Source organism: Stenella coeruleoalba, assembly GCF_951394435.1.
Source record: "Stenella coeruleoalba genome assembly, chromosome: 3".
In the NCBI taxonomy this organism is placed as follows: Eukaryota; Metazoa; Chordata; class Mammalia; order Artiodactyla; family Delphinidae; genus Stenella; species Stenella coeruleoalba.
The window spans coordinates 46,023,169-46,039,597 of record NC_137148.1 but is presented as its reverse complement, the minus strand read 5'-3'; the positions used below and the strand labels follow the sequence as shown (position 1 = coordinate 46,039,597).

General features: G+C 40.2%; 1 protein-coding gene across 5 annotated transcripts in view; it reads left to right on the top strand.

The window, feature by feature from the left end:
* PDE4D (phosphodiesterase 4D) overlaps window positions 1–16,429 on the top strand; it is a 723,544-nt gene that overhangs the window by 489,247 nt on the left and 217,868 nt on the right. For 4 of the 5 annotated variants that reach the window (XM_079918757.1, XM_079918759.1, XM_079918758.1 and 1 more), the window contains exon 2: window positions 10,693–10,884. In XM_079918757.1, coding sequence (XP_079774883.1) covers window positions 10,693–10,884 — 192 coding nt within the window. Of the gene's footprint in view, window positions 1–4,090; window positions 4,196–10,692; window positions 10,885–16,429 lie in introns of those variants that run through there. The other variant, XM_079918760.1, reaches the window with a different exon arrangement.

The window sequence follows — 16,429 nt, the reverse complement described above, 5'->3', positions numbered from 1 at the left end:
AAACAATGTTGAATAAGAGTGGTGAGAGTGGGCAACCTTGTCTTGTTCCTGATCTTAGTGGAAATGCTTTCAGTTTTTCACCATTGAGGATGATGTCGGCTGTGGGTTTGTCATATATGGCCTTTATTATGTTGAGGAAAGTTCCCTCTATGCCTAGTTTCTGCAGGGTTTTTATCATAAATGGGTGTTGAATTTTGTTGAAAGCTTTCTCTGCATCTATTGAGATACTCATATGGTTTTTCTCCTTCAATTTGTTAATATGGTTTATCATATTGATTGTTTTGCATGTATTGAAGAATCCTTGCATTCCTGGAATAAACCCCACTTGATCATGGTGTATGATCCTTTTAATGTGCTGTTGGATTCTGTTTGCTAGTATTTTGTTGAGGATTTTTGCATCTATGTTCATCAGTGATATTGGCCTGTAGTTTTCTTTCTTTGTGACATCCTTGTCTGGTTTTGGTATCAAGGTGATGGTGGCCTCGTAGTATGAGTTTGGGAGTGTTCCTCCCTCTGCTATATTTTGGAAGAGTTTGAGAAGGATAGGTGTTAGCTGTTCTCTAAATGTTTGACAGAATTCGCCTGTGAAGCCATCTGGTCCTGGGCTTTTGTTTGTTGGAAGATTTTTAATCACAGTTTCAATTTCATTACTTGTGATTGGTCTGTTCATATTTTCTATTTCTTCCTGATTCCGTCTTGGCAGGTTGTGCATTTCTAAGAATTTGTCCATTTCTTGCAGGTTGTCCATTTTATTGGCATATAGTTGCTTGTAGTAATCTCTCACGATCTTTTGTATTTCTGCAGTATCAGTTGTTACTTCTCCTTTTTCATTTCTAATTCTACTGATTTGAGTCTTCTCTCTTTTTTTCTTGATGAGTCTGGCTAATGGTTTATCAATTTTGTTTATCTTCTCAAAGAACCAGCTTTTAGTTTCATTGATCTTTGCTATCGTTTCCTTCATTTCTTTTTCATTTATTTCTGATCTGATTTTTATGATTTCCTTCCCTCTGCTAACTTTGGGGGGTTTTTTTGTTCTTCTCTCTCTAATTGCTTTAGGTGCAAGGTTAGGTTGTTTATTCGAGATGTTTCCTGTTTCTTAAGGTAGGATTGTATTGCTATAAACTTCCCTCTTAGAACTGCTTTTGCTGCATCCCATAGATTTTGGGTCATCGTGTCTCCATTGTCATTTGTTTCTAGGTATTTTTTAATTTCCTGTTTGATTTCTTCAGTGATCACTTTGTTATTAAGTAGTGTATTGTTTATCCTTCATTTGTTTGTATCTTTTACAGATCTTTTCCTGTAATTGATATCTAGTCTCATAGCATTGTGGTCAGAAAAGATACTTGAAACAATTTCAATTTTCTTAAATTTACCAAGGCTTGATTTGTGACCGAAGATATGATCTATCCTGGAGAATGTTCCATGAGCACTTGAGAAAAATGTGTGTTCTGTTGTTTTTGGATGGAATGTCCTATAAATATCAATTAAGTCCATCTTGTTTAATGTATCATTTAAAGCTTGTGTTTCCTTATTTATTTTCATTTTGGATGATCTGTCCATTGGTGAAAGTGGGGTGTTAAAGCCCCCTACTATGAATGTGTTACTGTCGATTTCCCGTTTTACGGCTGTCAGTATTTGCCTTATGTATTGAGGTGCTCCTATGTTGGGTGCATAAATATTTACAATTGATATATCTTCTTCTTGGATCGCTCCCTTGATCATTATGTAATGTCCTTCTTTGTCTGTTCTAGTAGTCTTTATTTTAGAGTCTATTTTGTCTGATATGGGAATTGCTACTCCAGCTTTATTTTCATTTCCATTTGCATGAAATATCTTTTTCCATCCCCTTACTTTCAGTCTGTATGTGTCTCTAGGTCTGAAGTGGGTCTCTTGTAGACAGCAAATATATGGGTCTTGTTTTTGTATCCATTCAGCCAATCTGTGTCTTTTGGTGGGAGCATTTAGTCCATTTACATTTAAGGTAATTATCGATATGTATGTTCCTATTCCCATTTTCTTAATCGTTTTGGGTTCATTATTGTAGGTCTTTTCCTTCTCTTGTGTTTCTTGCCTAGAGAAGTTCCTTTAGCAGTTGTTGTAAAGCTGGTTTGGTGGTGCTGAACTCTCTCAGCTTTTGCTTGTCTGTAAAGGTTTTAATTTCTCCATTAAATCTGAATGAGATCCTTGCTGGGTAGAGTAATCTTGGTTGCAGGTTTTTCTCCTTCATTTAAATATGTCCTGCCAGTCCCTTCTGGCTTGCAGAGTTTCTGCTGAAAGATCAGCTGTTAACCTTATGGAGATTCCCCTGTGTGTTATTTGTTGTTTTTCCCTTGCTGCTTTTAATATGTTTTCTTTGTATTTAATTTTTGACAGTTTGATTAATATGTGTGTTTGCATATTTCTCCTTGGATTTATCCTGTATGGGACTCTCTGTGCTTCCTGGACTTGATTAACTATTTCCTTTCCCATATTAGGGAAGTTTTCAACTATAATCTCTTCAAATATCTTCTCAGTCCCTTTCTTTTTCTCTTCTTCTTCTGGAACCCCTATAATTCGAATGTTGGTGCGTTTAATGTTGTCCCAGAGGTCTCTGAGACTGTCCTCAGTTCTTTTCATTCTTTTTTCTTTATTCTGCTCTGCAGTAGTTATTTCCACTATTTTATCTTCCAGGTCACTTATCCGTTCTTCTGCCTCAGTCATTCTGCTATTGATCCCATCTAGAGTATTTTTAATTTCATTTATTGTGTTGTTCATCATTGTTTGTTCCATCTTTAGTTCTTCTAGGTCCTTGTTAAATGTTTCTTGCATTTTGTCCATTCTATTTCCAAGATTTTGGATCATCTTTACTATCATTATTGTGAATTCTTTTTCAGGTAAACTGCCTATTTCCTCTTCATTTGTTTGGTCTGGTGGGTTTTTACCTTGCTCCTTCATCTGCTGTGTGTTTTTCTGTCTTCTCATTTTGCTTATCTTACTGTGTTTGGGGTCTCCTTTTTGCAGGCTGCAGGTTCGTAGTTCCCGTTGTTTTTGGTGTGTGTCCCCAGTGGCTAAGGTCGGTTCAGTGGGTTGTGTATGCTTCCTGTTGGAGAGGACTAGTGCCTATGTTCCAATGGATGAGGCTGGATCTTGTCTTTCTGGTGGGCAGGTCCATGTCTCGTGGTGTGTTTTGGGGTGTCTGTGGACTTATTATGATTTTAGGCAGCCTCTCTGTTAATGGGTAGGGTTGTGTTCCTGTCTTGCTAGTTGTTTGGCATAGGATGTCCAGCACTGTAGCTTGCTGGTCGTTGAGTGAAGCTGGGTGCTATTGTTGAGGTGGAGATCTCTGGGAGATTTTTGCCATTTGATATTATGTGGAGCTGGGAGGTCTCTTGTGGACCAGTGTCCTGAAGTTGGCTCTCCCACCTCAGAGGCACAGCAGTGACTCCTGGCTGCAGCACCAAGAGCCTTTCATCCACACGGCTCAGAATAAAAGGGAGAAAAAGTAGAAAGAAAGAATTAGTAGAAGTAGAAACAAAGAAAGAATGAAAGAAAGAAAGAAAGAAAGAAAGAAAGGAGGGAGGGAAGAAGGAAGGAAGGAGAGAAGGAAGGAAAAAAGGAAAGAAGATAAAGTAAAATAAAATAAAGTAAGGTAAAATATAATAAAGTTATTAAAATAAAAAATTATTATTAAGAAAAGAAAAGCAAAAAAAATTAAAAAAAAAAAACGGACGGATAGAACCCTAGGACAAATGGTGGAAGCAAAGCTATACAGCATAAATCTTGCTCTCAACGTCCACCTCCTCAATTTGGGATGATTCATTGTCTATTCATGTATTCCACAGATGCAGGGTGCATCAAGTTGATTGTGGAGCTTTAATCCGCTGCCTCTGAGGCTGCTGGGAGAGATTTCCCTTTCTCTTCTTTGTTCTCACAGCTCCCAGGGGCTCAGCTTTGGATTTGGCCCCGCCTCTGCGTGTAGGTCGCTGGAGGGCGTCTGTTCTTCGGTCAGACAGGACGGGGTTAAAGGAGCCGCTCATTTGGGGGCTCTGGCTCACTCAGGCCGGGGGGGAGGGAGGGGCACGGAGTGCGGGGCGGGCCGGCGGCAGCAGAGGTCAGCGTGACGCAGCAGCCTGAGGCGCGCCGTGAGTTCTCCCTGGGAAGTTGTTCCTGGATCCTGGGACCCTGGCAGTGGCGGGCTGCATGGGCTCCCCGGAAGGTGGGTGTGGATAGTGACCTGTGCTCGCACACAGGCTTCTTGGTGGCGGCAGCAGCAGCCTTAGCGTCTCATGCCCGTCTCTGGGGTCCGCGCTTTTAGCCGCGGCTTGCGCCCGTCTCTGGAGCTCCTTTAAGCAGCGCTCTTAATCCCCTCTCCTCGCGCACCAGGAAACAAAGAGGGAAGAAAAAGTCTCTTGCCTCTTCGGCAGGTCCAGACTTTTCCCCGGACTCCCTCCAGGCTAGCCGTGGTGCACTAACCCCCTGCATGTAGTGTTCATGCCTCCAACCCCAGTCCTCTCCCCGCGCTCCGACCGAAGCCCGAGCCTCAGCTCCCAGCCCTGCCCGCCCCGGCGGCGGAGCAGACAAGCCTCTCGGCCTGGTGAGTGCCGGTCGGCCCTGATCCTCTGTGCGGGAATCTCTCCGCTTTGGCCTCCGCACCCCTGTTGCTGTGCTTTCCCCCGCGGCTCCGAAGCTTTCCCCCTCCGCCACCCATAGTCTCCGCCCGCGAAGGGGCTTCCTAGTGTGTGGAGAGTTTTCCTCCTTCACAGCTCCCTCCCGCTGGTGCAGATCCGTTCCTATCCTTTTGTCTCTGTTTTTTCTTTCTTCTTTTGCCCTACCCAGGTACGTGGGGACTTTCTTGCCTTTTGGGAGGTCTGAGGTCTTCTGCCAGCCTTCAGTAGGTGTTCTGTAGGAGTTGTTCCACATGTAGATGTATTGCTGATGTATCTGTGGGGAGGAAGGTGATCTCCACGTCTTACTCTTACGCCATCTTCTGGTGAAAAAAATGAGAAAAAATATTTTTGAAATAATTTTCCAACTTGCTTACACTTCATTAAGCTTGAGGGCGAACCATCCCCCTCATCCTGAGTGGTAAAGCACCAAAATGGATTCCGTCATACGGCCAACAGCATGGGCTACCATACATACAGCAGAGTCAGGTAAAGGAGAATAAACAGCACTGTAGTTGTGTCTCAAGTACCGGTACCAAGCAAGACCCAGTGGCTGGAGGCCTGAGGTCGGAAGGACTGTTCCTGCTCATTCTATTCCACCGGAACCCCACCCAGGTTGTTGGGATCTCCATGCCTTCCATGTTCCTAGCAGGAAATTGTTCTTTCTCCTCGGTGAGGAATATCTAGAGAAAAATCAACAGTCTCTACTCTCTCCCCGGATGTTATCACACTGGAATGATGGAGTGGAGTGGAGACAGCAACTAAGTTATGAAAGCAGCTCAAGCCATAAGAGCGATCTGCCTCTAGCACCTGTCACCTCCTTGATTGCCAAGGTTGATCCTGGTGCTTTGGCTGACCAGCCCTCAGTTCCCTCTCTCTCCCATCTCTCCCTGTAGATTCTTCCCAAGGCAGTGTGCTCAGGAAAAATCTGGATGGAAAGTACCCCTTAAAGAAAAAGGGTAATAATAGTAAAAACAACAATAGCTGCTAAGTATATGGAATGTGCTGGCTGCCAGGCAGTGTGCTAAATGCTTTCCAAATATTATATAGGGCCTTATAATTGCCCTAGAACTAGATACTGTAATTGTCCTTATCAGGGAATGGGAGCTTAGAACGGTACAGTGACTGCCCAAGAGCATGCAACTAGAAGGTGGCAGAACCACGATATGAAATTTAGACGTTTTCTAATTCCCAAGTGAATGTCTTTGGAATATTTTTGGTATCTCCCCATCTCCCAGCGGGAAGATCTCTGTTGTCAATGCACCATTGTTAATACACAGCAACAGAAGCAGCTCTCAGATGCTCCTGACTTGAATAGAGCCTTCCAGGGTCCCCTCCAGCGTTCAGCAGATGCTCGTTCTCTCCAGGGTCTTCCCCGTGGGAGCTCTTCACAGATGCTTTGATAATGGGACCTCTGTTGATCGGGGCTTCCCGCAGCTGCTCCACTGGAGTCCTCATGTGTCTCACCTTCATCAGACTCCACACTGGAGGTCAATGTTGAGTGTAAGGTCCTGATGGCCAGGTGACATGAGATGAGCTGTTCACCCGGGATGATAGCAGGACCACGGCTCAGGAGAGAGTCCACATCATGGGCAAGAAGGGATGCAAAATATGTAAACCAGAGAAGCAGGGTGTAGCATCAGGCCAAAAAACTGAGAAATGATCCCAAGCGGACAGATGATTACAAGGTCAGTAGACACAAAGTGTGGGAGCAGTGGAAGAGGCTGAATGGAAGGTGGATCACGACAGGTAGTCCAGTAATTCTACTGATTTGGAACAGTGTAGAGAGCTGGGGAGCAGTTTGGTTGGTTGGTCAATTTGCTTGTTTTCTCTTTGGTTTTTAAAGGGTCCTGAGTGGAGTGAATGGTCCTGAGTAGTGCTAGATGCACACAGCCTTCAGTAGTTCTAATTGCAACAGGCTGGCAGGGCCATTACTCTTTACCGCCCCCCACTGGGGACCATGCACAGCTGCGTTGCTGCTTCTCCACTAATGACTTCTTGGTAAAAGCCAACTCTGTCAGGGAACATATACATCATTGAACTGCATTAAGGACAGCAAACATGTGGGACAATGGAGCATCTCGCTTAGTTTCATTTGCTAAGACCTTCTGCAGACTCACCATCCCTCCTTATTCCAAATGAACTCTAAAACTCTGTAACGAAACCCACCCAAAAGGTTTCAGCAGAGACTGTTTTGCACCTTACTGTTGTATTCAAAACTGAAAAAACAGAGGATTTCGAAAATTCCAAAATTGGGGGTCATATAAAGACCAAGGCCCAGAATTAGCCTTGGCAAACGTGATCCATAAGTTGTTCAGAATGTTAACATTTGAAGTTCTATCCTGGTGAGGAAGCTAAGAGATGTTTCTCTATTTTTATAATGAATAAGAGGAGGCTTTGCAATAGAGAGAGAAACACAGGGGCCATTCTCCCAGGCTCTGGAATCAGTGGGTTGAGTTTAAAACCCACTGACAAACTGTATGGCCTTGAACATGTGACTTAACATAGAGCCACTTCTTTATGACTCAGATTCCTCATTGGTCAAATGGAAAATATAGTGGCTACTTCAAAGGGTTATTGTGGGGATTCAATGAGATAATGTACATAAAGCACACAGCACAATTCCTAGCGCTTGGAGAGTGTTTCAAATGCTTTATTATCATTATTATCATCATTATGATTATTATTCTCACCATCATTATTAGTCTCAGACATTCTTACTCTCCCCAAATCTATACTTCCTTTCCTAAACTTCTGCTAATCTTATACTTGGGCTTCATCTAATTGGCAGTGAGTCAAAAGAGGATTCATTATATCAAAGTGTTTGCCAGAGAGTGTTTTTGGCAAATTCACAACTGATCTCTTTGGTCCCAACGTCTAAGGTTAGGGTTACCCCTCATCACCTTCTTGTCTTGTTAATAATACCATGACATTGACTGTTTATAAAGTTATGTTTCAAAAATGAACAGCTTATTTGAAGCCATCCATATTTTCAGGCTAAATAAAGTCTCAGTTAATATGCTATCCACCGAATGAAGTACTGCCTTGAAGTGTTCCCAACCTAATCTCTCCCAAGAAAAGATCCTTAGTTCTAATATTTGAACAAAAGAGCTCATTTTTTTAAGTAAGCATAAATGTCTAATAACAGATCAGTGACCATTTTTTAGATCATTCTCAATCTGTTTGTAAAGCTAATACTAATATTTCTTAGGCTAATATATTTTCATCAATATTTGGTAATCACTTCCTATAAATTTTGAGGTTTTATTTTTTGGATAATATTTAAGAGGTTGTTTTCATGAGTCTTTAAGAAAAAGATAGTTTTGGCCTTTATTTACAGTAGATTTTCCTCAAGAAAGTGATCTCCATCCAATGGCCAACTTGTTATATTACAACCTGCAAAGAAAAGTATCAAAGCCCATATACTCCCATATCAAGCACTTTATGACCTACTAATAACTGTTTGGTTTTAATAGGTAATACTACCGCAAAAACTGTTAAATATTTTAAGATACTTATCAGTATTTGTTCCAAAACTGATAGTGGAGAATTTTTTTTGTTAAGTCAAGACTTGCTTAATTTAATTGGAAAGATTGTAATAATAAAAAAGTGCAAATTTCTGATTTGGGGGTAATATTGGTATTTCCTCAATTGAACTGAGAAAAACTAAGCCAAAAATCGTACTCCTGTATCTCCTATATTTCTGTTTCTGCATAGCATGAAAAGGATACCATATTTTATTTTTTAAAACAGTAACAACATTTTGATATTGGAGGGGAATCAACATAAACATTTTTTATGTGTTCACATTAAGACCTCTTCATGCTGAAGAGCGGCCATCACTATCTCCTTAGAGCAGAAATCACCCCTATCCTCTCCCTATGCAGAGGTCTTTTATGTCTTTCAACTGTATACTGAATGCCTTCAAAAGCCCTCTTTAAATACTACTTTTCCATGAAGATTTCTCAGATATCCCAGCTTGGATTAATCTCATCTCCTTTATTTTTGTACCTCAATGTGCTTATGGTAGGTACTTAATAAATGCTTATTGAGTTAAGCATATCCAAGAAGAGCCTGCCAGAGATCCTGAATAAGTCTCTTTAATGATTAGAGGTCCCTTCCCTTTGGCCTTTCTCAGGATTGTTAAAGTCCCAGATGCATGAAGTATCTGTCCGCAAGAAACAGATGTCCCTGTTTGGGTGTCATAGTTGCTGGTTTACAGGATTATGCATTACAGCTGGGAGAACTTCAGGAATAGTAGATAATTAAATCCAGTTAGCTCAGTAACTTGGTCAATTAACCTTTCTAGGAGCTGGTATCCTTGTCTGTAAAATGAATCTGCTCAAGTAGATAATCTCTCAATGTCCTGTAAGGACCAAATGAATATATCTGTAAAGTGACAAAATTCTAAGAAAATTTTAAATTGAAAAACATGTTTATGACTGGCTAAGCTAGATTATGAGTTTTCCTTTTTTTTTTTTTACTAGACGGATTGATTTGGAGTCAATGTTCTACTTTGGTCATAGATTCATAGGTGATTCATGAAACATCAAGCCCCTGGGTAATTCTTCCAGTTTGGCCTCCAATCTTTGGGTCATAACACTATTTATTAGTAACTCCAGTAGAAAAAGTAAAAGAATATTTTAAAATTAGCCAGTTAATAGTTTGGATAAAAGTTCTAATAGGAAAAACGTTGTTAACAACTGAACTTGAATTCATTTGTTCACTTCATTCAACAACTTTTTAAACCACATACTTGCTGAGCTATCCTGAGCTATCACCCTCCTTTTATAAGAACACATGAGAATTGACTTTATTTTACTACTGGTTGATGCTAGACTAGAAAAGCTCTTTGTAGAAAGTTTATCTAGATTATAAAGACTGTGATGTTAAGAATGGCATGTATGGTTCTTTTTTTCCCCCAAACTCTAAAATCTGTATTGCCAAGTATCATGTCTTTCATTCATTTGATCATTAATTCAAACCACTTAGTAAAAATTTTCTGAAGTGCTTAGAACACCCAGAATCTCCCTTCTCAGAGAGCTCACAGTCTAGGAATGGAGATCAAGTGGTAATTATTTCCAGCTCATTGTAAACGCTATCAGTGGGGAGTGGGAAAGAGTCTTGGGAACACAGAGAAAGGGCATCTCATGAAGCTCTGGGGTATCAGGGCAGCATTTCAGATGAAGGCTAAGTCCTCAAGGATAAATAACAATTAGGCAGGAGATTGGAGGGTTGAGAAATTGGGGAGCAGAAGGTTAGGTAGTGAGAGTCTGATACAAGTAGGTGGTGGTTCAATATGAGGGGAGTATGAAGTTCCCGATGGAAGAGTGTTGCATATCGAGGTTGCGAAAAGCATTCGTTGTCTTTGAGAACAGATGCTTAAGACTCTGTCAGTTCAGCCAAGAAATGTGAACTTTATCTTGAGGACAACAGTGAGCCACTGTAAGGTTTTGAACTGATGAATAACACAGTCAGGTTTAGATTTTAAGAAGAATCATACAAGGTGGAAAATGGATTCAAGAGACTAATTTAAAGGCTCTTATAATAATGTAGGTGACAGTTGACAGAATCCTGAACTTAGTATACTGGCAGTGGGGATGGAGGAAAGTGGCCACAATAGAAATTAGTGATTGGGTAGGTGTAGGTGGGAGTCGAGAAGCCCAGGTTTGGGGAATCAAGGATATTAGGCATGTAATGGGCACTTGTTGAACTGAACCCAAATATTTAGTGAATTACTATGTAAAAGGAATTCTGTACTTAGGAGAGCTAGTCTTTGCAGAATGGCTCCTTGTAAACTGAAATTGAGTTCAGAGAGACCTATATATTTTGTATTTGGTCAGTGAACAAGGTACTCGAAGGTGTAGGAAGACAAGTATATAAAGTCAGTGTTTTTTTTTTCTTTTGTGTATTTTGATATTACCATTTTTTTTGACAGCAGGAATCAGCTGTAAGTTTTCCTATTGTCAGTTCCTAAACTGAAGTCTCCCTTTACTAAACTATTAACATGCAATTCACAGCAATGTCATTCTTTCTCCTTAATTGACAGCTTCGATGTGGACAATGGCACATCTTCTGGACGGAGTCCCTTGGATCCCATGACCAGCCCGGGATCTGGGCTAATTCTCCAAGCAAACTTTGTCCACAGTCAACGCCGGGAGTCCTTTCTGTATCGATCCGACAGCGATTATGACCTCTCGCCAAAGTCTATGTCCCGGAACTCCTCCATTGCCAGTGACATGTAAGTGTGAGGGGGAGCAAAGAGAAGAGGGCGTGCTTAGAGAAAAATCAAGTAAATTTCCCTCTAGAGTTGATAAAACCAATGATATTTGTTCAACTGCATCATTCTCTAATTTAAAAAGGATGGTGGCTAAAATTATACAAGTTGAAGATAAATGGTAGATTGAATCTGTCACTCTTGATAAGAAACATTTATTTTCCCAGAGAATACATTGTCTGGGAAAAGAGAGAATTAAATTTGCAATGGAGACATTTACACTTAAAACTTTAGCTTATATCCATGTAGGACCTGAGTTTAGCTACCCAACCATGTGAATATTTTCGAATATTTTGACAGGCTTTAAACTCAGTTTGCAAGTCCCTGTGATATTAGCACATAGAGCCCTTTGAATATATCTCCATTGACGTACTGTGCAGATGTTAGCCCTGGTTTGCCAGTTCATTTGAAATCTTTGTGAAGGTTTGCCTAAATTAAACCATTTTGGGAATAGTAATCACGGGAGGCAAGTACAGAAAACATTAGACAGACTTGAATATCATTTTAGACATGCCACAGCTTGGAAAGTAATTAAAACTGATAAGCAGATTCGCGGATCATACACCATCATTAGCTCATTTTCTTGTGCTTACTGTAGTGTTCATTAGTTTCCTAGTTTCTGGAGGCTTCTAAATAGGGTCTAACTCTCACTCAATACCTGCACTGTCGTTGGTGGTCACTCTGCCTCTGTGTAGAGTTAGTGTCTACTTTCCTCCTCTGCATCTAGGCAACTGTCTGATAACATCACCATCTCCTCATGACACCATCTCAAAAACTCAGCACAGGTTGCAGTACATCTTAGAGGAGCTGTATGGGGTTCCCGAGGGTCTACTGTTATTCTTGGTTTTCTAACAGACCATCAAGGTATCTTAATAGGTCTCTGTGGGATTCTAGAAATGGACTTATGCTTTACTCACTTCCCAACCTATGGCTCTTAGTTGCCATTTATTAATGGTTGTAAAATGACAACATTGTCTTCTCCCTAGGAATGAGCAGCTAAAGTACAATCACTTTGATTCAAATTCTGAATTATGAAATTCACATTGTGTAACTGTCTTTGAGAACTGCAGGAGAGAGAAGAAAACTCTAAGACAGAGTTCTTGTCTCAGATAACTAATAATCTTATGAAATGACACGTTTTAGATCAAATAATTAGTGAAAAAGACAGTATGTAAGTCCTAATTTCTGTCCTTGTGGTCTACAGGCAAAAGCATCTCATCACCTACCTCTATGCACAGGTCTCCACCATCTTTCAAAAACTATCCAATCTACCCTCCTTTTTTATCTGTTGTTTTTGGTAATAAAACTTCTGCATAATCATATCTCTGCCCATCCTTCCAAGCCCACCCCAAGATCTACATCTGTTCTCTATATTTCCTTATATGTTGTTGTTGCCTTAATATTCTGAAATCTATCTTCAAATCATACTGACCTCTGAAAATCCATGAATTCAAGTAATGTTTATTGGCCACCCATAAAGCAGAAGGCATGGTGCCAGTTATTAAAGGAAATACAAGGTGCATTTCATCTCCTAGCTGCCATCACTGTTGTGTGCTCTCTTCCCTACTGCTTGCAGACCTCTTCTTCACCAGCTTCTCTTATCACCCCTTAACACATTTCCCCAAAGTATAGCCCGACCCTCTGGGCTCTGCTTTAGAAAACTCTTTTGTATGTATGTTCGACTATCAGCCTTCATCAGATGACTTACTGCTCAGTATCTCTGGCCCTGCAACCTCAGTTGAGCTCCAGATCCGTAGCCCCTAATTGCCTTCTGGAAATTTAGACTTTCCCGTTCAACTGTTCCTTCACACTCACTAATTAGTACATATTCAGCATGAATTCATTGTATTGATGGTGTCCACTCTCCTTCACTACAAAACAACTTCCTTTTCCCATTGGCTTTATTTCTATGTTATTTTTATCCCATTTTCTTAGGTTTGAAAATTAAGACATTTGTTTATTCATTCACATGTAATAAAAATACGTACTGAAAAGCTATGGTGTGTTTAAAGCTCCCCGTCTGCATGGGGGTAGGGGGAGAGGCAGGGCAAAAGAGCTGACCTTTTAGACCTTTGGAATAAAATCTGGTGAGCGCCATCCTTGAGGCATTTATGAGAGCAAAGGAGAAGCGAAGGAGAGTTTGCCAGCCAGGGATAGTCAGGTGAAGGGGGCAACATTTAGGTAATGTGGGACGAGGGAAGTCATGGCTCAGTTAAGGAATGACGGGTTGGTGTGAGTAGGGAAATGTGGCAGGAGAAAAAGAAGGTCGGAATACAGCGTATGGGACCTCAGAGCCACAGGTTTTTAGCTGGGATCACGTGATCGCATTCTTGTTTTTATTGCTTCTGATTACTCTATTGTTGAATGATTGTATAGAATGAAGTGATTACAGGGAAATAGATCATGTTGAAATTCATAGAAGCAAAGCAGGCTGAATATGATGGAGGCCCAGGTCAAGGGAGTTGGGGGTAGGATGAGGTTAGTCCAGATGCAAGAAACAATAGGCTTACAGAATGGTGTGTGTGTGTGTGTGTGCGCGCGCGCGTGTGCATGTTGGGAGATAGCCAGTGGGCAAGGAGAATCAGAGAGAATGTTGATGTTTTGACCCCGAACTAGTAAATGAATGGTGATGTTGACATGGGAACACAGGATAGAGTGGACAACATAATGACATAATGAATTTGGCTTTTACACGTTGAGACCAGAACTCTAGGAGAAACAAGACAACAATTAAAGGACAAGGACAGAGAGCAGAAACAACAGTGCAGAGGGTGAGGGGAAACTAGAAGAACCAATTCCCTTCTGTAATGACTCGATTTGGGATGAACAGTGGGAGAAGCATCTTAGTGGGGTAATAGAAGAATTAGTGAAGGAGTGAATTGAAAGTAGAGATAGCAGCAAGTGCAACCATCTCTTTAAAAGTTTAGTAAGTTAAAGAGGAAAAGAAAAACTAAAGCTGCTTGAGGGAGAATTAGGTTCAAGGGAAATTTTTTTTGAATTCGGAACACTTAAGCTGAGGGACGCAGAGGTTAAGTATGGAGTTGTAGCTGCTGATGAACATATGATCACGAGCCTAAGTAAAGGGACTAACCTTGAAAAAGTAGTAGAGACAAGTACTGCATTCTTTATAACAATGAGAAAAAGAAGTGAAAGGGGGAGCTATAAATTTGGAGATGGATGGCTGAAATGTTTAGAGAATTGATGGCTTCTGATCTCTACTTTTTCGTGCAAGTAGAAAGTATATAAAAAAAGAACATATATATGTGGATAACTGAGTCACTCTGGTGTACAGAAGACACAGAAGGCACAGCATTGTAAATCAACTACACTTCAACTACACTTCAACTACACTTCAATTAAAGCAAAAAAAAAAAAAAAAAGAAAAAGAAAGTATAGCCATCGATGATTAAAGGAAAGAGTGATGGGGCAGCTTGAGAACGGGGAAAAAGCTTAATAGAGCCACACTGCAATTATAAAAAGAGAACAGAATAGGGGTGAGTAGAAAAGAAAAATGCTGAAAAGCCCTATAGATAATTATATATAATGTTGAATGGATGAACGACCAGGTTGAAAGTCATCTCCTCCAGCTTCATCAAATGTGAAATAACTGGGCTTTTGATAGAGGCCAGGGACAAACTCACAGTGACTTAGTAGACTCTGTTTTACATAGTTATGTATTCTATTGGTATTTTCTAAAATTATAGCAAATTGATTTTTGGATACCAGTGTGTATCCGTGCATTTTATGAAAAGGCTACAATATTTAACAGCTAAATAGTGCTTTTCTTTCCAAAGTAAACTTACGAGGATGACCTCATTTTTCCCTCTACCTATTCAAGAGTTCCTTTATCTGATTGGACTCACATAAGAGTGACAAATCTAATTAGACCGTGATGCAACTCTATATTTTGTTGAAAAATAATGTCTTGACATGTTCAGCTTTCTCATTCCCCCTGGGTATTTATATTGCAGCTATACGGTTTTCCTTTGACAGTAACTGACTCCTGAAAAGCATTCTTTCTACTATGGAGATGTTTCTATGAGAAGCAAGGTGAATAGAATAAATAACTACCATTTCAGTCTTCAATCTGATACTATACATTCCATCTACAGATAAAGTGTTATCCTTTCTCTTCATGTGGCCATATGTAAACCTCCATTTTCTTACCTAGTTCATGATAATGCTGGGAAGATTGTTCGGTGTCTTTAATTCAACTGCACTTTATAGAGAATGACATTATTATATATTTTAATCACTTTTGATGATTTTATACTTAACTGTTCTAGTTAAGTTTTCCTATTGAGAAAATCCCTTAGAAATTTCAAATACAAACAGTAGCAATGAAAGTTTGTGATTATCTATTTGAATGAAGTGTTTTGGAAAACCATTAAATGCTCTTTAAGTTGAAATATAATTGTTTAATTTGTTGGTAAAGAGAGAAGGAAGATAATTACCTCCTATAAGACAGGATGGCATTATCTTATCTTCTATAAATAGATACTGATTAAATAGCTGAGGCACAAGAAGAAAATAAGACTAATAATGGTAGTAATAATAATCACAGCATACGTTGCATGTGTACATGACTCTTCATTCTTCTAAGTATTTCACATCTGTAATCTCATTTGATACCTTCCACAGTCCTATGCAGAGGGATATTATTACGCTGTTTTACAGATGAGAGACCCAAGGGCCTGAGAGCTTAAACTTCTTGAAAAACACAACACACATTTCGATCATTTCTACGAGAACATTATTTGCAAATGCCATAAAGTGCTGTGAACTATTGTGGCAAAACTGCTGAGAAGCAGAAGTACCTGTTCACCGAATCCAGTTGATCAAATGAATGACTTGGCATTATGAAAATTTAGTTTCCATTTATAGTTTAAGAATAAAAGAAGATACAAGCTCACATTGGTCAGAGAAGTAATAAAGAAAATATGCAACTGACTCTTGGAAAATATGCAACTGACTCAAGTCTATAGAACTAGGCTAAACTCAGCATCTAAAAAAATTAGCTTGTACAAGGCAGAAGAGAAGTTCCTGGCAGCCTCTGCTCAGAAGACTGTTACATAGTTTGTTAAATGTAATCCCGAGAAGCAACTTAATTCTTAAGAATAATAAGAAATAGAAATAATTTTAATGATTAGCTTGAGTACAGTAAAGAAATAAATACATGAAAAGTAAACTTAAACTATCATTAAGGGCTTCCCTGGTGGTGCAGTGGTTGAGAATCTGCCTGCCAATGCAGGGGACACGGGTTCGAGCCCTGGTCTGGGAAGATCCCACATGCCACTGGGCCCGTGAGCCACAACCACTGAGCCTGCGTGTCTGGAGCCTGTGCTCCGCAGCAAGAGAGGCCGCGACAGTGAGAGGCCCGCGCACCACGATGAAGAGTAGCCCCCGCTCACCGCAACTAGAGAAAGCCCTCACACAGGAACGAAGACCCAACACAGCCAAAAATAAATAAATAAATTTATAAAAAAGAATTAGTATTTCTTTAAAAAAA